General features: G+C 44.4%; 1 protein-coding gene across 2 annotated transcripts in view; it reads right to left on the bottom strand.

Moving 5' to 3' along the window:
• Positions 1 to 19,505, bottom strand: part of Lypd1 (LY6/PLAUR domain containing 1) — a 40,997-nt gene extending 21,492 nt beyond the window's left edge. Inside the window, exons 1-3 of one of the 2 annotated variants that reach the window (XM_028771502.1) lie at positions 19,309 to 19,378; positions 19,152 to 19,181; positions 17,725 to 17,862 (exon numbers count right to left, since the gene is read on the bottom strand). In XM_028771502.1, the coding sequence (XP_028627335.1) occupies positions 17,725 to 17,862; positions 19,152 to 19,181; positions 19,309 to 19,378 (238 nt within the window). Of the gene's footprint in view, positions 1 to 17,724; positions 17,863 to 19,151 lie in introns of both variants that reach the window. The other variant, XM_028771503.1, reaches the window with a different exon arrangement.
• Between the last annotated feature and the right edge of the window lie 1,381 nt (positions 19,506 to 20,886).

The following is a 20,886-nucleotide window of genomic DNA, read 5'->3' as shown; positions in this document are numbered from 1 at the left end:
AGAGAGAGAGAGAGAGAGAGAGAGAGAGAGAGAGAGAGAGATTAAAGGAGAGGCAGAATAAAACCCTATGCCTTCTCCATGTAGGCACCACCATGCATTTCTCGTTTCACAGAGGCTGCTTTTTGCCTTTGTTCTCTCGGCTGGAGCATCAATGGAATAGGAAATGTCTTAGCAGAGTCCTTGGGTAGCCCATGTCTTTTCACTGTCTTTGCAATTTAATTTAAAGTCCAACTTCTGTGGTGAACTGCCACTCCTGTGACCGCCCGTCTGAAAGTGAGACTAATCTTTCTCTACTTGAAAAATGACCAACACTTACAGCACCATAGTTATGATTATATCACAATAAATATTCTATGCAGGACCAGGAACAGCTCCTTCAAGAAAAATGCATGCAGACGGGTAATTGGAATGAACTATATGTGTTTTCGCTGCGCCTTGGAAGCAATAGCGAGAACAAAGATCTTCGATCCATTCCCAAGCATGTATTATTTTTTTCTTTTTAAAGAACACCACGTAAGGATTTCTGACATCCTCTGCATCATAATGGGAGCAACTCTGGAACAAAAGGCCTGTCCTCACTTGAGCCTCCTTATTTTAACAAAGGGCTCTGGTTATCCTGAATAAAGAGAAAAGGCCTGGAAATGAGTTTGTTCCTGGACAGTTCTGTATACTAGCTCTTAAGCACTTCTATTTCACCCTGGTTGTGAATAACTGAGAGGCCAAATAAATTCCTTCCGTCTGAGCTGCAGATGTTGAGGGAAGCAAATGAGAATGCTAACAAGCTATTTGAAGAAAGGGAACTCTGCCCTCTTCTTCATCGTGATTGTATTGGACCACCTCTGCCTAGCCAGGTGGAACTAGGGTAATATGAAGAGGTTGTAAAAGCCAATAAAGAATCAGTGTTTAAACAGCTACAAGAAAACAGATGAGAGCCAATGTAACTGGGATGTGTTAGTTCATTTTATAGAAGGGTTGGATTATGTTTTTTATGAAATTTAATGTGTGTGTGTACTTGTGTGCTGTGTTCATGTTCGTGTGCATTCTGTATGTGTGTGTGTGTGTGTGTGTGTGTGTAAGCACTCATGCACGTAGATGTGCATATTTATAGAGGGTAAAGGACAATGTTGGCTGTCATCTCAAGAGTGACCTTTATCTTCTTTGAGACAGTTTCTCATTGACTTGGCTACACTGCCTAGTCAGAGAGTTCTGGCAATCTTCCTGTTTCTGCCTCCCTGGTGTTGGGACTGCGTGTCACCATGTCTAGCTTTGGGATGTAGGTTCTGAAGATTTGAGCTGGTGTCTTCTTGCTTTACCAGCTGTGCCATCTCTTCTGTCCTATATTACCTTCTTTAAAGGATTTTCAGTTGAGTTTAATTTTTAGTGCTGTTCCCATTGTGGTCCTGATGACAACAAGCAGCAAGCCCATGATGTGTGAGGCCATTTATTAGTTTTGTTCAGTTTTTCATTTTATTTGAATTTCTTTGTGCCATAGGAACTTTCTGAGCACACAGGGGTGAGTCTAGGGGCAGTTCCTGTGCAGGAATTTGTGTCTAGTACCTTGTTCTCCAGCTTGTCAGGGGAGAGTCAAGGAAATAGATACTTTTGTAATTTAAAAAATTGTGCATGCATGCCCATGTGTGTGTGTGTACCCACATATATATATGTGCACATAGACTGTGTGAAATAAACCACATGTAGAGGTTAGAGAACAGGTTTGGTATCAGTCTTTACCTTCTAGCCTTTGGGGACAGAGTCTTTTGTTGTTCATTGCTGTGGATGCCAGGCCAACAGGCCTATGAGCTTTCTGGATAGCCCCTTGCCTCCACCTCCCAATCAGAACACTGAGATTACAGGCTTGTGCTATGGAATTCTTTACAGGGATTCTGAGGATTTGAACTTGGGTCCTTACACTTGCAAGTCAAGCGCTTTATCCACTGAGTCATCTCCCCAGCCCCATGTAATTTATTATGACAGCATCTCTCAGTGGTGTATAACTTGCTTTCTGATGCCCTTCTGATTGCTGTTTTCAAACAGTGAAAAGAGTTCCAGGAGGCTCAAAGTTCCTAAGCAGTTTCTTACATCTGAGTTCACTAAAATTTAAGAAGAAAGTCCTTGGGATAATGGCTCCCTGTGGAACTAACCAAAAACATCGAAGTACTTCCAACAAGTCATCTTATCTGACACTACGAACTGAGAATTTTCTCGGCAGAAAATAAACTCATCGTGGAACTTCAACCTGACTTCCTTTTTCTTGTTCAGTTTTTAGTATGTATGTGAGGCATTCATGAGCATATTTTTTTCATGTAGGGTGTTAAATGTGTATGGATGTGGATGTGCTTGTATGTTTATGTGTGTGTGTATGTGTGTGCCTGTGCATGTGGAGACCCAAGTTTGATGTCAGGATTCATCCCTACCACTCTTCCCCCTTATTCATGGAGACAAGTCTTCAGCCAAACCCATAGCTCTTCAGTAAGGTGGGTCTTACATGTCAACTTGCTGTGGGGAACAATCTCCTGTCTCCATCTTTTGCAGCTGGAAGTCTACAATCACCCACTCATATTTTTTGTTGCTTCTCAGGATCCAAACTCTAATCTGAACCCTGATTTTGATACAGCAGGTGCTTTAACTGCTGAACCACCAGCTAGTTAGGCTTTTATTCAGAGTTCTATGAATCCAGTCTCTGGAATGTCCTGTCAATCTTGTGATAAATGTCACACGTGAGGATAACTATTGTTTTCTTTCCTGAGTGTGAAGATGACCAAGATGAAGTTTTCCTGACTGCGTTTCAATATTCTACTTAAGCAAAACAGTGATTTTGCTTCAAGCAAAGAAACCATTTGGGTCTTCTTCCCAGGCAACCCTGGAAAACTGTGCTCTAATGTTTTTGCTCTTGTGTGTGAACTTTTCAAAAGACAAAGGCAGTAGACAGAAAGTTGACCCTTACAGTTGACCTTTAATGGTCACGAAAGGGAAGAGTTGGGAATATTTTCTTATTTAAAGCCATAGATAGGCTGGGAATGTGGTTCCTCTTATAAAGTGCTTGTCTAGCATGTATGTAACCCTGAGTTTGATGCCCAACACCACACTGCATGGTTGAACATGCCTGGAATCCCAACTTTTGGTAATAGAGTCAAGAAGACTAGAAGTTCAAGGTTATCTATAGTTACACAAGTTTGGGGACAGCCTGAAGCTGAATTAGATGCTGCCTCAAAGAGAAAAAAGGGGCAGGGCTAGAGAGATGGCTTAATAGTTAAGAAACTTTGGCATTTGCAGAACACCCAAATTTGGCTCCCATTACCCACACTGGGCGACTCATAATCACCCCTGCCTTCAATTCTAGGAAAACCAAAGTCCTGTTCTGGCCTGCATGAGCACCTGACACACGATATTCATTCACACACACACACACATACATACATACATACACACATAAATAAGAATAATTTTTAAAAGTGAAACAAAAGGTAAAGTTGATAACAAATGTTACCTTGGTGTGATTGCATCCCTTCAACTAGAATTTAAGGTGGCGTTATGCTGAAGCTGCAACAGCCTGAAGACAAACACTTTCCAGCTTGACTAGGAAGTAATCAGGAAAGCACAGAAATCCTGAGTCTTTAGAAGGAGTCATGAGCCTGGGGGAACGTCCTAAGACTACCCACTAGTGAACTGTCTCCTTAGATGATTACTAAGTGTTTTTCCCACTTAAGTCACTCTTATTGCCTAAAGCATCCTTAAGTGATAGAGCAAGCAATGTTCAGGGTAGAAGAACAGAGGCCCTTTGGCAGCAGTAGTAGCTGGTTGCCTGTTCATAGGAGCAGACTAGTGAAGGGGACAGACTTAAATGCCTTTGATGCTGAGGTGCTAATGGAGTTCATGCTGCCTGGCGCTTGGGTGAAACTGGACTTAGATTTGCCAATAGATAGGATGATTATATTAAAGATAGAAAGTACAAGAATTTAGCAACTAAGAAGAATATTAGAGGTTGGTGAAATAGTATAAGAGTTTGCTTGCCTGGGATGAGAATCCAAGTTGAATCCCTCTAAGCCCATGTTAACAAACAAGCAATAACAACAAAAACAGGCACAGCAGTAGGCACCTATAATCCCAATATTGGGGAAGCAGAGAGCTTGCTAGCCAGCCAGACTAACTAAATGAGCAAGTTTTAGGTTCAGTAAGAGAATCTGTCTAAAACTGAGATGAGGAGTGATTGAGGAAGACACCCAACTTTAACCTCTAGCCTCCTGATCTATGCCTATGGACACACACACACATACACACACACACAAACATAAGGGTAAAACAGACAGTAGTGCAATAACCATGTTTTTTTTTCTTTTTCTGTATTGAAATTTACCCAAATTCAGTGGTTTATAAGTCTATTTATTAGTAGCATGTCTGAAAGGCTTGTGTTTTCTTAGCAGTTGTCTATGGCCTTTTGAATTTGCGTCTCCTGTATGGGATCACTGGGTGCTGGTGAAGGTGAAGGTTTGGAGGGAGTTATAAGCCTATGTGACATTTTCTTTCTCCTCTAGGGAGTCCATGAACACAGCTGGTGTCCTCAGTGTTACAATGTTCCAGAGGACATGATTAAATGGTGGTGGCCTGGTCTTCTGGCTACCTTGACTACCAAGTTAACTGCACGCTGTATGTGTGTTTCTTGAGAGCATGCTTGTTAAGCCAAATCAAGCCAGCCATGAAAGCAGGATGGCACATTAGAGGACATGGGGGTTGGGCAACATTTCAGAGGGATGTCTTTAAAAACAACTGTTACCAGCAGGCATGAATCAGCTATTTCGAATGTAACCAAAAAGTAAATGGAAGTATTCAATGTGTCTTTAGACTGAATTCTTATGCTAAAAAAATCTTTCATTGCTGGTCTATCTGACATCTTAGCATGCAAGTGGTTTGCTTCGATAAACTCAATTCTGTGAGTGTTTATTTGATGTCAAATCTCTCTCTCTCTCTCTCTCTCTCTCTCTCTCTCTCTCTCTCTCTCTGTGTGTGTGTGTGTGTGTGTGTGTGTGTGTGTGTGTGTGCGTGTGTGTGTGGTAGGGGTGGTAAGTAGGGAAGGAGAGAGACATAGAAGGAGGAAGGGAACGGTGCAGGGGAGAGAGAGAACATAGAAAATAGTGAGTGTGCAGGAACAAGAGGAGGGATGAGGACAGGAGAAGAGATGGACAAAGGAGAGAGTGGGGAGGAAAGAAGAGAATGAGGATAGAAAGAAAGAATGGACAGAGAAAAAGAGAAGAATGGTATAGACTCTTTTTGGCACCTGTGTAGAGAGAATCATGAATCAACTATCTTCCTATTTTATTAGGAAAATATTCTATAAAATTCTAAAAGGATGAGGCACTAGGCTTGTGAATAATGGACAATGCAATTATCAGAATGTCCTTCTGTCCTGCACTTGACATCACCATCACCAATACCCATTACTAGAAACGTTTCTGACAGGGAGCAGTTGAACTGAACCCCTGGGAGGCTACTGTGCACAGACTTCAGTGTTGGGGGTTTCTCTGGTATCTCTTGCACTAAAGCATTGCTGCCGACTCTTTCTCTGTCTTTCTCTTCCAATAACAAGTGACAAGCTGAATGCCTTTCAGAGAAACTTAGAAAATTCATCTGTTAGGCTGTAGCTCTGCCCACTAATGGCCTTCTCCTCTGGAAATACCAAGGCCCAGAGAATCCCCTGCTTTCTTTATAGCCGAAATACCATCGCATTTAGTTTGGGTATCTTTACTTAGTGCAAAATTAGTCTTCTTGCTACTTCTGAATAGTTTTCATTGTTGCCTAAGACCCAAGTGCTTCTGCCTTACATAAGCAACAAAAGTGCATAAAAGCCATTGTCCAGCCTCACACACCTGCTCCCACTAATGCCCTTTGAAGGAGCCACCACGGAGGGCGTCCTGGACCTCTACGTGCATTCATATTCATCACACGTGCAACGTGGTTCCACCATAGCCGGCTGAGAGCTTCGCCCGGCGCCACCCGCCCCTGGCACTGTCTCCAGTCAAGAACAAGTCGAAGAAATAGAAAAACATAAAAAGCTATTGTCCATGTCCAGTGAGAAATGAAACGCATTGGACCAAGCACCACAACTTCCTTAAAATAATACACCTCTTTATCACTTCCGCATGGGGATCAGGCTCAGGGCTGCCGAAGTCATAAACCTTTTGAAATCAATGGCTTGCGCCATCATCGCTTGATTCTAACGCATCCTCTCTCTTTTTTTTTCTTTAAAGAAGGCAATTTATTACAAACTTTCAATGGCTTCACCTTATCTTCAGCACTAAATTCAGCCCATGTCCTCCTTGGTTTTGTAGTGTTGGCGGCAACCAGAGGGTTGGAAGCAATTTATTAATGAGAGAACATGCATGCCCTGAAGCTCTGGCTGAAGAAAATAGCTTATGAATTACTGTGTCGCCATAGCCCCAAGTTTATCTCATCTAGAAGGAATTAATGACACATGTCAGATTTCTTTGGCTTGTCCTCAGGCTAACTCATCCCAAATTTTTGTTGCTGCTCCTTTGCTTTAGGAAAGGTCTTGTGTAGCCCAGGCTGGCCTTGATCTTGCAGTATAGTCAAGGATGACCTTGAACTTCTGAACCTCTAGGGTCCACTACCTGGAAACTGGGATTACAAGATTGGACCAGCATGCCCTGTAGGTTCATGTGGTGGGGGAGACTGAATCCAGAGTTTTATGCATGCTAAACAAGTTAAGGTGTATCTCCAGTGCCCACCCCAGATTTGATAGGGACTCCTATTATATATGTGGCCTTCTGGGGGTTAGCAAAGGCAGTTGCTGTATCCTCATCTACAAGCAATTTCTCAGAAACAAAATCATGTCTCTACAATGAAAACTACAGGGCAGGAAAGAAGAAGGTTTCATCTTCCATATTCAGGGGCAAGTAGGCTGACTTTCAAAAGCTATAATCAAATTTGGCTTGGGGGAGAAAGGCAACACTTGAGCAGGTATTCACTGGAAATGACCCATTTATCCAATTTCCTTGGCTAAAATCTTTTCTCAGGATTCAATTTCCATGTGCTCTTCCCTCCGGCCTTCTCAAGGGATGAAAGAGATGTATCAAGATGCTCCAGTCAACCCAAAGAGCACCCTCTTGAGGTCATAGCTAAGTCATCTGTTCAGTGGATGTGGTGGACCTAACAAATTAATGTTCTCCTGACTCTGGAGGGTTCTGTCTGGAGGGCTTAAGGGTGATGTCATATGACTTTAGGGTATCCCTTACAAGGGCTTCAAAATCAATAGCCACACATTTTGGTCACTGACAACTATTGTTGTTGGCCTAAAGGGATTAGATATCTTCTCAAGAGAAAGTAGACAAGTACCTTTTAAATGACTAGATAGCCCAGTGCTTGGCATAAGGTACATGTTTGAGGGACATGAATTTCTTCTTCCCATAACTTACTGGACAGGCATGGTGCCGGATTGTGCCTTAGTTCAGTAATTACTTCATCAGCCAATACAATTCTAAGGCTTACCAGCACCTCTGTGATCCACCATACTCTGATATCTAGAATTTTCTAGATCCCTCATTTAGATGCCTCTCCTCATACACATTAGCAAGATAAAAAATGTGTGGTCAGGAGTTAGCAACAGGAACAGTACCTATGTAACACACACACACACACACACACACACACACAATCTACTGGTCAGTAAATGTCACGTATTGTATAATTCTACTCACATACAATGTCCAGAATAGACAAATACATATAACAAGAAATGAATCAATGGTTTCCAGGGGCTGGAGGGGAGGGAAAGTGGGATGGCTGGTAGTGAGTGTGAAGCCTTGTCAATTTATTAAAACTCACCAATTTCTAAAGTTTAAAGAGTGCCCCTAATGATATGTGAATTATATACTAATAAAACTGTTCTTAAAGTGTTGGTAAGAGAGGCAGGCAAAGGCACTTGCCACTAAGTCTGAAGACTTTAGTTCAAACCCCAGATGGTGGAAGGGGAGAAATAACTCTCATAGGCTGCCCTCTATCCTCTATAAGTTAGTGCACAGATTTTGAAAAAAAAAATCACTCTTAAAATTACAAAAGAAGGGTTCTGGAGATAGCTCAATGTGTAAAGTGCCTGTCACACAAACACAAGCATTTGAGTCCCGAGTCTCAGCACCCACATAGTAAGGAAAGTGGAGCACTGGGAACCTATCATTCTAGGGCTGAGGATGCGACATGGGAGGGTCTCTAGGGCTCACTAGCCAGCCATCTTAGATGAATCTGTAAGCTCCAAGCACAGTGAGAAATTCTGTCTCAAATAGAAAGTAAGCGAGGAAGACACCTAGTAACACATCTCTGGCCTCCACGCATCTATGCAAATGCATGCACACATGTGCACACACACATGACCACAATCAAATAAGTAAATAAGTAAATAAATAAATAAATAAATAAATAAAAGCAAAAGGAGGGAAAGCAAACCAGAGAATGTTACCAAAGTAAGCCTTGGGAAGAGGGAGTGGATTCCATTCCTTACTGCAGTATGGTCTTGAGTAAGTTACCTACTGAACCTCTCTGGGTGTAAGATTCCCAATGTGGCAGTATTATATCATTGTGACCCTTGCAGATTATTAGGATAATACTGCCAGGAATTAAATGTTTACTTTAAGTACTCTCAGCAGGGAAGGTAAACTGAGGTAAGATTCTTGGGCCATTCTTTTGCTGGGAGCCTAAGTCAAGCCCGGGAAGACCTCAGACATGGCTGATGTTACGTTTTATTCAATTTATTTATTTTTGAGACAAAATTTCATGTATCCCAGGCTAGCCTACAGCACACTAAGTAGCTGAGGATGATCTTGACCTTCTGATCCCCCTACAACTACCTCCTAAGTGTTGGAATCACATACACACACCATCACACTGAGTTTATGTAGTACTGATGATGGAACCCAGAGCCTTGTATGTATCACTAAAGAGCTGCACTGGCTGAGCCAGACCCCCAGCACATGGTCAAAGACCTATTCAGTTATGATAGCACTGTTAGCACAGGTTTCCTTCTCCCACTGGCTCACTTAGGAATGCAGGTATCCTGTTTGTACCTTTTCCAGGGGAGGAAGCTCATCTCCTTGTATACACTTCTTCTCAAACATGAAAAGCCCAGAACGTGATGCTCTCCCAGTTAATGGCATCGATGTCCTTTTTGTAAGGTGAGCACCAGAAGCTGACTCAGACAGATACAGACACCCATAGTCAAACAGTGGATGGAGCTTGATGACTCTTATGGAAGAATAAGAAGAAGGATTACGGGGTCCCGAAGGGGATAGGATCTCCACAGGAAGACCAACAGAGTCAATTAACCTGGACCGTTGGAGCTCTCAGAGTCTGAATCACCAACCAAAGAACATACATGGGCTGGACCTAGGCCTCCCTACAGATATGTAACAGATGGGCAGCCTGGTCTTCATGTGGGTCCCAAAAAACTGGAGTGTTGTTTATTCCAAAAGCTGTGGCTTGTACAGGGATATGTTCTTCTAGCTGGGCTGCCTTGTCTGGCTTCAGTGGGAGAGGAAGTGTCTAGCTTGCCAGAGACTTCAAGTACCAGGGTAGGGGAATATCCAGGGATGCACTACATGCTCAAAGTGGAAGGAGAGGGGGTGGGTGAAGGGTTGGGGGGAGGTGACTGGGAGGGAGGCAATGAGCAGGATGTAAAGTGAATACATAAAAAAAGATTTTTTTTTATGTTTTAATGTTTAATATATTAAATGTCACTGTGTCACAATATAGAATCATCTAAAACAAGAGTCACAACCGAGGAATAAGAAAAAATCATTCTGGATGTGTATAGCAACATTTTCTGGCCTAAGCCTGGAACTGTATAGGAGTGAAGAAAGAGGGCTGACCAGAAGCAGGGAGTATTGTTCTCTGTTCGAGGCTGTGGGTGTAAGTAGCTCAGCTGAGTCCCTGCCTTGATGGACCAGAACCTGGAACTGTAAGCTGGGTAAACTCTCTCTCTCCAAAGTTGCATGTGGTCAGGCTCTTTTATCATAGTAAATGAAACTAGGACAAGCATAAAGCAAGAGTTGGAAGAGTTGGGGTGTTTTTTCTTGCATACAGGACTAAAACTTTTGCCTGCTTGGTAATTGAAACTCAAGTTAGCAAAAACGTTCTTTGAACTAAGGAAAGAATGAAGCAAGGGAAGGAAGGAGGGACCCACAATCCAGAAGGATGCGGAGTTGGGCTTTTGCGGAGAATACATAAGGGAAACCAATATCCCTTTCACACTTCAAAGAAAGCGGTGTGTTTTGTTTTCATACTTCATCTCTTTTCCACTTGGGAAAAGAGCCCTAGCTTTGAAGCCTCCCTGTTTAAACTCATTAGGAAAACCATCAATGAAGGAAGCTTTCATGCAACCGTAGTGGGAGGAATTAGTGTTATGGGGAGAGATGGATCAATCTTCAAGCCTTTCATCTACTAAGATGGGAGGTCAGCCCTGGCTGCCTGTTCAGCTGGAAACTTAACATAAACAAATACTCCGCTTATTGGAGAGTCCCAGGGACAAAAGGGCTGTGATATTCTCCCTTCAATCCTCCCCAGAAGCCTGCTCTGCCTACTGCATTAACAAGATGGATGGATCTAAAAAGCAGATTGGGCAAGCTGTGTGTGTGTGTGCGTGTGTGTGTGTGTGTGTGTGTGTGTGTGTGTATGAGAGAGAGAGAGAGGGAGAGAGAGAGAGAGAGAGAGAGGAGAGAACAACCTGTACTGTCTTTCTTCAGGCATTGTCTACTTTGTTTCTTGAGAGAGGTTCTCTCACTTGTCTAGGACTTGCAAAGTAGGGTCTACTGACCAGTGAGCCGCAGAATTTCCAACACTATCTCCAACATACATATATAGCAGAATTAGAGGAGCTCAACACCATTCTTAGCAGGATGTTCTCTGCTTTTGTTTGTTTTAATCATAGGATCTAAGAGTTGAACTCAGATGCCCATGCTCATGTGATGCAGCATACTGTACCAACTGAGCTATCACTGTAACCTTGGAGTCCTTTTTATTTTAACCTTTTTGCTTTCACTTAACTAAGTTACTTTATTTACTCATTTTATATGTTTATGTGCAGAGGAACTTGTAGGTCTTTTTTTCCACTACATGAGCTCCAGGATTTAGGTAGTCAGACTTGGGAGCAAGTACCTTTACCCACTGAGCCATCTCCCTGGTCCTAGGGCAAATTTTAAACATTCTTGTCCTCGAGTTGATTTGTATTCTCCGTGATCCATCTGACTGTTTCAAACTGAGTTTACAGGTGAGAAAATACAATTGCCAGTGGTTGTCTAAAGAGAGATCATAGGGGCCACGAGAGGAGGAAGACAGAAAATGTGGGGTAGGTGATGGATGGCTCAGCAGGCTGAGATGCTTGCTTCCAAGCTTTACTGCCTGAATTAGATGACTCTGGAATGCACATGGAGAAAAGACAGAACTGATTACTATGAGTTGCCTCTGAACGCCACAGGAATACTGTCACACACACACACACACACACACACACACACACACACACACACAAGCACCAAAACACAGTAACTGTAAGATGGGTGGTAGAAATATGCAGATTCCCTGGGAAGCTTGAATGTTAGACTGAATAGCCAATGCATTGAAGTACCAGGGCAATGAGGGACCCTGTCTCCCCTGTCCTTTCCTGTGTGTTGCTTTACAAAGAGAATCCATGGACAACCACACTGTGATATAAAAGTGACAAGCAGAGTTTGACTCGTTTCTGATAAGCCCACAAGGACAAACAAGAATCCACTTTTAAAACATGGTAAAATTAAGCAGTGGTTTTCTCGTTCAGTTACCCTTCTTTTTTACCAGGAGCAGGTGTCCACCCATCCCTCTTTTGCTGTTCCCTATTTAGCTCATGAGAAAACAAGACATGAACTGAACCTAGGCAAAGCCTGGAGCCATCCTTGTCTAACTTAATGAGGAACTAACTAATCCAAAAGGAAAACGACCATTTCTTATCCAGCCATAATGGAGACGCAAGATGGCATGTAAATCAGTAACCCTTGTATTGCAAAACAGACAAATAGATTAATGCATATTGCAAGGATGGGTGGAAAGATCGATCAGGTTACCGATTCAGACCATGAACTTTCTCTCAATATACTGCATTTAACTTTTAAATAAGGTTTAGGAGAACCTGTAACAGTTTGCTCACTGACAGAGGTATATTTTAGTAAGGGCAGAAATTGGCTAGTCTATAAAAATTAAATTATGCCCCTTTCACTGTATCTAGTCAAGAGGAAAAACTCTAATTACAAGATTGCACTGTCAAACAAATGCAAATTCGTATTCTTTATACCCTGGTTTAAAAATTCATACTGGAAGGTTGGGGGCAGGCTTCTCTTCTCAAATGAAAATCAATATTTGAAATATTTTTATGGAATGCAATGATAAATAAGCAAAATAAATGTGATTCTCAAGGACGCTGCTTAGAAACACCAACTCATGAAGAGCAGAGTTGGGAGGGGAGGCATTAGTCATACAAACGTTTAACCATCAATTAAGGAGGACAGGAAACTTCTCTTCTCCGGAACCCACACTTTATTATTCCAGAAATGACCAAGGGAAAAAGAGCATCAGGAAATAACCTCAGATCCTAACAGGGGCACCACTCTAGAGAATAGGCAAAGATTAATTTTAAGTTCACTTCTATGATAATTAAATTTACCTTTCTCAAAATTCATAAGAACTGGTTTGCAGACTTAAACCAGCAAAGATCAACTGAAGGCCTGGCCGTATCATATTGTTGGTGTTTGGGGATGGGGCAGGGAGGGAGATTGTCTTTTATTTGCTGCTTAATGTCAGGTTAGGTTAGTTCATTAAGATATCTTAGTCTGAATAAATCCCTGGTATTTCTATACTTACTAAGAAATGTCAGTTCAAGGCACACTGAAAACATTAAAATCCCTTTTACTTGGCTTTTTGGTCTGTCCACTTAGCCTTCCAGATGAACTTGACAGACGTTAAAAAAAGTCATCTTAGTCTTTAGAACTTTTCCAGTGTTATCTCCTTGGGAGTGTGTGGTGGTGCATTTCCTTCTGTCAGAGGCTGGCAGGTGGCATTGCAGCAAGTGTGTTTGGCCAGGGAAGTGAGGGCCACCTGGTAACAATGGGTGAGTGTTTTGGGGTCAGGCATATAGCTTTTAAAAGATCTTCCTTTGGTTCTCTATAACATACAAAGGGTCCTCTAAATCAGTAATTCCGTGTGAAGCATCCTAGAGTCTCTTAGAAAGTTTAGACAAGACCCATGGTGGTGCAGAACAGGGATATACAGAATAAGCATACTCAAGGAAAAGAGAATGTAACAGAACTTCAGGAAAATACCTATATGCTCTTAGGTAAGACTCTATGACATTTTCAACTCTGTTGCAACAAGAATCTCAGCACAGGCTACATTATGAACCAACTTGGCTTTGATTCCTGATGGGACCACCTAACAGGCACTGTGTGTTCTTTCTTGAGGATGAAGTTGACAAAGAGTGGGACCATAGACCAGCTGATTGAAGTATAGGGTCATAATCAGTCATTATGAATAGAGCTACTACACGTCATGAGATACCACGAGGCTAGTGCTGAGGGACAGTCCAGATAGTGCATTCAACGAACGTTAGCTCCTGTTGCCACGATTTTATTATATTGTGGTCACTTAGCAAAAGTTGCTGTCCATCCTTGTTGGCTAAAAACTCTGGCTGACCAGTCTATAACAATTACATGAAATTTAAAATGAAATTTAATTTGAAGATATCAGTCCCACGGCATTGCTTTCTGCTGAAGAAAAACAAATCAAAAGCAAACCAAAACACCGAAACCAAACCAAAGAAAGCCAAAAATCAAAAAAACAAAATGAAAAACAAAACAAAGTAAAAACCCCAAACAACCAACCAAGCAAGCAAACAAACAAGCAAACAAAGCCACCATGATCAAAGGAAACAGTAACCACATTTGCCTAACTTCCAATGAATTCCCACTCAGAATGCCTTGCATCCATTTACAGCTAGTGTTCATCAGCATGATGGTTAGTGTTGTCAACTTGACAATAGGACAAAGAGGGCATGTCTGTGGGGGATTACCTTTGCGTTACTTGACGTGGGCAGACTCACCTTAGTCATGTGCAGGGCTGTTCCCTGACTGTACTCCTGGACTGGAGAAAAGGAGAGGGGAAGTAGACACTAGAACATGCAGGCTTTACTTAGTTCCTGAGTGCATGTGACAGGACCACTTCCCTCAAGTTCCTGCTGCTGTGACTATGACCCTCTGGACTGTGCCTTGAACTGTGAGCTAAAAATAAACTCTCTATGAAGTTACTTTTGGTAGACTACTTTGTTACAGCAACAGGAACCAAAGAAACAAAAACTAAGACACACCCCATAACTGGTTTTCCCTTTGTATTCATCAATTGCTTCTCTTTTGTTCCTTTGTTTGTTTGTATTGATAAAAAGGTTAAGGTTATGGCTGGGACCCACATTCCCAGGGGGAAAATGGTGGAAGAGAGAATGGTGCGAGGGAGAACCAGTTCTTGAAAGTTTTTTTTTTGCTTTTTTCTTTTTGGTTTTTTGAGACAGGGTTTCTCTGTATAGTCCTGGCTGTCCTGGAACTCACTCTGTAGACCAGGCTGGCCTTGAACTCAGAAATCTGCCTGCCTCTGCCTCCCAAGTGCTGGGATTAAAGGCGTGTGCCACCACCGCCTGGCGACCTCTGACCTCTGATCTCCAGAGGCATATAAGCTGTAGTATGGATACCACCCTACCTCAAATAAATAAATGTAAGTTTTAAAATTTATACAAAGGATGAAACTAAAACTCAGTTTGGGCTATTTGGCATGTGAGTTAGAATGGCTCTTTAGTAGATCCTGGTTTTCCTAGGTGGCTGGTGGGTACAGATGCCCAGTGTCACAAGCAACCACTGCACCCGCAGCTGCAGTTGTTGCAAGTAGAGGTCATGGACACAGAATGAAGAAAACCAGCTTTGCCTAGGTGGTCAGTTCATTGCAATTACTGGAGAAGAATGAATAAAAGTGTTTGCTGAACAATCATGAAGACCTGAGTTCAGATCCCAGCATCCATCCATGTTAACAACAACAACAACAACAAAAACCTAGGTGTGGCCCTGTATGCTTCCACCCCTTCCCCCACAACACTATGGGGAATGGAGACAAGAGGATTTATGGGGCTTGCTTGTGGCCAGGATCAGTGAGAAACCATGTCTTGAGGGGAAAAGGTGGAGTGTGAGCGCTGGATGTCCTCCCCGCCTCCACCTGCTCCTGTTTGAGTGTGTGAACCTTTGCATATGTATCTGTGTTGTGTATATACACACATGCACTTTTATAGCACACACATACATTCTCTCTCTCTCTCTCTCTCTCTCTCTCTCTCTCTCTTTCTCTCTTTCTCTCTCCAAAAAAGGAAAAAAAAAAGGTTGGCATTGCTGTGTGATACTTTTTCCTCACCTTTTGACCTGTGGCTTATGTTCTGTAGCCTGTGGCCATCGACGCCTTTCTAGTGACATCTCTCTCTAGAAAACAGGCAACCTAAACCAAAGACTCCCTTGAGGATTGACTTGTCTGGATGCTTTCTGTGGCTAATATGGAAGTTATAAGGTCTTTTCCACAATATGGTTTGGAGTAGAGCATGCAACAAGATGAGAAACAGCACTTTGAAAAGGGAGTGTGTGGCTGTCATCTTGGATGGATACATAGACACGAAGTAGTGTTTCTCAGAAGTATTCTTCTGAGTAACTCTTTTTCTCGATCACACCTCTGGTTGTAAAGCACAGCCCCCCAGGTAAGCAGTGTTCTTGAGGATTCTGAGGAAGTTCTTAAGGCATGCCAGCACCTTGCATCATGTCTGCCTCCAATTTCATGGAAGAGGGCTGCAGATACTCGTAGGGCAGAAGATGTTTGGCTCAGTTAAAACATAGTGCAAAGAAAATCACTCATCAAAACCTTTCACACATCCATCTTTGTTGCAGCATCACCATTAAGTTTTGTGTTGTCCTGCTGCTTTAAATAACAGGAATGCCAGATGCTACAACAATGCTTGCTAGGTTTTGAAGGATACATTATGCTTGAGAACAGTTACATCTCAGACTTCCCAGAATAGCATTTTTAAAATACACTTCAGCCAATAATGTACTACAAAGAACAGCCACATACAAAGGGTCTGGAGAGATGGCGCAGCAAGAGAAGTGCTTTCGTGTAAGTGTGAGGACTAGAGTCTGGATGCCAAGCATACATAAAATGTCAGCAGGGCAGATGAAGTGATGCCTGCTTGGAAGCCCAGCTTTTGGAGCCAGAGACCTGAGATCTTTGCACCAAGTTGTCTAGTTAGAATTGGTGAGCTCTGGGTTCAAGTAAAAGACTCTACCTCAATGTATACCATGAAGGAAGACACACGGATATCAACCTCTTGTCTCCATTCATGTAAACATGCATCTATAGTGGCACGGATACCATGTATACATAACATATACCTACATATACTCATGTACCAACAAATGTGAATGTTTGCATGCATACATACATACATACATACACGAATACCACACACACACACACAATACACATGCAAAAATAACACATGCACACCCTCATATCGTAGCTCAGTGCTACAGATAGCTGGCAGATAAGGTCCTTAAGAAACCAAGAGGTTAACAACAATGTACTTTATTCCCTAAACATAAAGAAACTGCTTCTCCATGGTTCTGTCTTCAGTGTTAGCTTCTATCCACTGTTGTTCTGTCAGAGAGTTAAGGGGAATCAATTGTTCTAATGATCCATGGAGCTTTATGGGTACCTTGTTGGACTAGAAAGGATCAAGGCTCACCCAGTGTCATTCATTCCAAGATGGTATTTCTTTCCCTTGCTTTCAGCAACCTTTAAACAGCCAAGTCTCTATTTGACCTTGGAATTGAAGGCATAGCTCATTTATTTTCTCAAAGCTCTGGTTCCACTTTGGGGCTGAGTTTTTAATTTTAACTCCTGTGTGGGTGGGATACCTTTCAAAAGACTTACTAGCTCGAGTGAAGTCGGTTCCAGCTAACTCCCTTCTTCAGCTGTATAACATCCAGGGTCCTTGCTCAGCTAGCCAGTAGCTAAACTGCTATGGTGCGGGGCGGGGCTACGGGGTGGTGGTGGTTTTCTTCCTGTGGAAGATCTTGGCAATTTGTGCTTGGAATTTGATGCATTAGGTCTAAAATTAAATAAAGATCCTATAGCGTTCTTCAAAGAAATATGGTGTGGCGCTATGACAAAACACATTTTTCAAGTTCTGACCTCTGGGAACTTCAAGTAGCTTCATATTTCAGTCTGACATTGCTCACAGGCTACTGTTGAGCTGCTGAAGCTGGGGTAGTTATCCATATATTGTTTTCAACACCCTGATCAGTTTTCTAGTCCAGGAAGGTGAAAGCGTAAATAAAAAAAATGACAATAAAGGAAAGCTACTGATTTGCAATAACTTCTTTTCAGGAGTCCCTTGGGAAGAAGCCCTGGCAATTAACTCTAATAAGGTTAAAGGAACTTCTAACTCTTCATTTTCCCAGAACTGTAAGAAGTAAATCTGTGCTAACGTGTGTGTGTGTATGTGTGTATGTGTGTGTGTGTGTGTTTGTGTGCCTGTGTTACATCAGTCAGGGTCTTTTCCTGTAATTTAACATCCTTCTTTCCCAGCCCTGGATAGGGGTTGGAAGGGGAAGAGTAGCTTACCCGCACTTTGTTCCATCACTTCTTTCTGACACATGTCTTGAACGTTCACGGTACAATTTACGATGAACTCAGGGGACGAGCAATCGTTGTTCAGCTGGAATTCTTCACACTGGTAGCACTGAATTTGCAGCGCCAATCCTGTGGGACAGATGCAGTGGGGTTCAGAAGTACTGGTTAAGATCTGGCATGCATAGAGTACAACCTGGCTGGCCAGTATCACCGTGTTCTATCCCGGACAACAAGGGCTTCTGGTCTCTGCGTCCTGATGTTCAGTAGGGCTGGAGGCGCCTGAAGCCAGCAGGGGGCGGCGGCATCAGTTCCCAGGGTCTAGGAGGATAAAGCCCTGCCAGAGACCCTACAGTTCTCTAGACACAAACAACTCCAGCTTCTGCAACACCCCTCAGGGCTTACCGCAAGAAGTCGCAAAGAGACAGGTTTGAGTTCAAATCCCAGATCAAAGTAGTGGGGTACAAGCTTGAGCTCCTGTCTGAGCCTAATTGCTAATTGATTATAAATTGCTTAATTACTATTTTGGCACCGTTCATAATTGCATTGGCTGACGCCTTTTCGGTTTTATTTATTTAATCTCGTCAGCATTCATGAGCTGAGGCTCTGATGCTTCCTAGCGACCACCCAGCAACCTGGGAGGAGGCGCTGGATGCTAAGTATTCCTGCTCAGGATCCCTTCTTGTGATCAGTGACAGGAGCAGCTGCTGCTAAGGGTTGGAGAGGACATAGTGTGAGAGCGTGTGTTGGCTGTGCGCGCCCTCCCAGGGACCTCTACACTGCAGCCCTTTTAGACTTGCCTTTTTAACCCCCTCTTTGAAAAACATGGCTGTTGGGGGAAAAAAATCTGATAGCTTAGAGTCCGCGATCAGGAGCAGTTACTTACCATATCTTCCTAGTTGCTCTTCTCTGATCTGAGAGCTTCTCTTTGGGTCGCATGCCCCTTTCTAGCACCCTACCGATCGCAGGAAGGAAAAGCACAGCTAGCTAACTCAGCCCGGGAGGGCAGCTCCCCCGCCCCTAGCAGCAGATTGTCCGGCGAGTCGCTCACCTGTCAGCGTCGCCGCTCCCTTGGGTGGCCACAAACACTTGATAACTTGACTAGGTTGGAGGCTTGTCGCCCCTTTTCCTGTCTCGCCCAACTCAAGGACCCTCCCCACTCCCAGCTCTCCATCTCCGACTGTACCCCACGCAGCTGCAGCCTAGAGTCGCGCCAATCTGCCGTTCTCCGCTCTCCTGCAGCGCGGGACTTGGAGAGCGTCCCAGTCTAGCTCCTTTGGTCTCAGTTTCCAGCTCCAAACTCCCGCTGGGTAGCCCCAGCGCTGCGTGAACCACAGCTGGGCGCACTGGGGCTTAGAGCAGGGAAGCAGGGCGAGATGGCAAGAGCGTGTCTGGCCAGGCAGCTGGCCTCTTCATCTTACCTGGAAGCCAGAACAATCCGCAAAAAGTTGCTGCGATGCCGAGAACCCACATCCTCCCGGATCGGCAGGGCCGGGAGCGGGAAAGAGCATCAGAGACCGCGACCGCAGCGGAGGCTGTTCCGGCCGCGGCGACTGTAGCTGCCGAGGCTGCCGAGGCTAGCGCTGCTGCCGCCCAGGCGACGGCTGCCACCGAGAGGAGCCGCAGGTGTCGCCCGCGGCGCCCGCATCGCCCGCGCCCGGGGCTTCCAGAAGGTGGTCCCAGGCTCCTCTGGTTCGCGCTCCCTGAGGCGGAGCGCTGCGCCTCCGGAGGAGTTGGCTGCTGAGGCTTGAAGAACTACTGGCGATCCAGAGCACCCAAAAAAGTCTCGCCTCTTCTGCCCCCACCCCTCCCACTTCGGGTACCACGTGACGGCTGCTGAGTTGTGGTGGGGGGTGGAGGGAGGGGGAGGCTGGGACTGTCTCTCTACTGTCCCCACCCCTTTCTGCCACCCTTTTAGCCTACCTCCTCTAGTTCCTTGGAAAGGAGCGCCTGCTGGGCTCCGGAGTAGTGTTGACAGCGGTTAGGAATTCGGAGGTGACTAGGGCGCAGCAGGTGCCATCAGGACCTGTCCTATGCGAACTCGGAGACCCGAGTGCTGGGCTCCGATATCCTTCGCTTCCAAGTACTCTGTTCCCTTCCCGTGCTAACCAGTACCCCTGCAACTGGGTCTTGCCCACCCAGCCAGGCGTCTCCTACCACTCGCCGCCCTCCGGGCCTCTGGGTGACTGCCTAGGATAAGGGGAAGGGGTGTTTTCAGGCACCTGGCAAAGTTGCACCGTAGGAAGTTCCCTGGGGTGTACGCAGCCGCGCCTCTTCCTGAGAGAAATCCACCTCACCAGTCTCCTGGGACTTCCGGCAGAATACCTGCGAGTATGATGGTGACCCTACCGCAACTGGCTCGGTTGGCCCAACCATCCTCTCCTCATCTGCTTGCATGCACCTTTGGGGGATGCACTGACTCAACCTAGCCCAGAAATAAAGCTACATGGGGAACGGACACCGGGATCTGTGCTCTCATTGAAAAGCAAATGGGGCTGACTGCTCCCCCAAGCCACCAGCTATGAGTATACATTCTTAGCAAAGCGAAAGCATGGCCACTTGGCCATAGATTTCTTCCCTCCTCTACTACTCCCCTTTCTGACGATTCTAAGCGACCCACCTTGCATATTCCAGGGACACCACGGTGCTATTTTTCCTTCTCTGTGGAGCTTTGTGGAAGGCTGCGCTGTGCAAAGAGCTGGCAGCTGAAGCTCTTGGTGCCCCCGCCCACAACCCCCGCACGTTTCCACCCACCCCCACCTCTGATTTGGGATTTGGGAGCCTCAGTGGAAACCCGTGGCTAAGCTTTACCCCTCTCCTATAAGGTCTCCCGAGGGGAAGTGTCTCTCAGCTGGAATGTGATCATTTATTTCCCTACCCTGCCAGCAGAGCAGGTTTGGAAGAGGCATAAATGACTTTCTTCTAATTCCCTTTGCAGAGATCGGTCCATAGCTGCCTTGGGCTCATTCTCCCCAACCCCCTTTCCTTCATTTCTAGCTGGTTAACTCCTTGGGGAGACAAGGATGCTTTGACCATTACTCGCTTGTCCATAGTGTGGATCTTAACAAAAGCTCGAATTGCTACTACAGTAGCAAAAGGATCAGCTTATTTATTCCTTCAGGGAAACCTCTTCACAGAGTAAGCATGAGACGCGAT

The sequence above is a fragment of the Grammomys surdaster genome, unplaced genomic scaffold (genome assembly GCF_004785775.1).
Source record: "Grammomys surdaster isolate TR1022 unplaced genomic scaffold, NIH_TR_1.0 208, whole genome shotgun sequence".
Taxonomy (NCBI): domain Eukaryota; kingdom Metazoa; phylum Chordata; class Mammalia; order Rodentia; family Muridae; genus Grammomys; species Grammomys surdaster.
The sequence above is the reverse complement of the archived record's forward strand: the minus strand, read 5'-3'. Positions and strand labels throughout refer to the sequence as shown.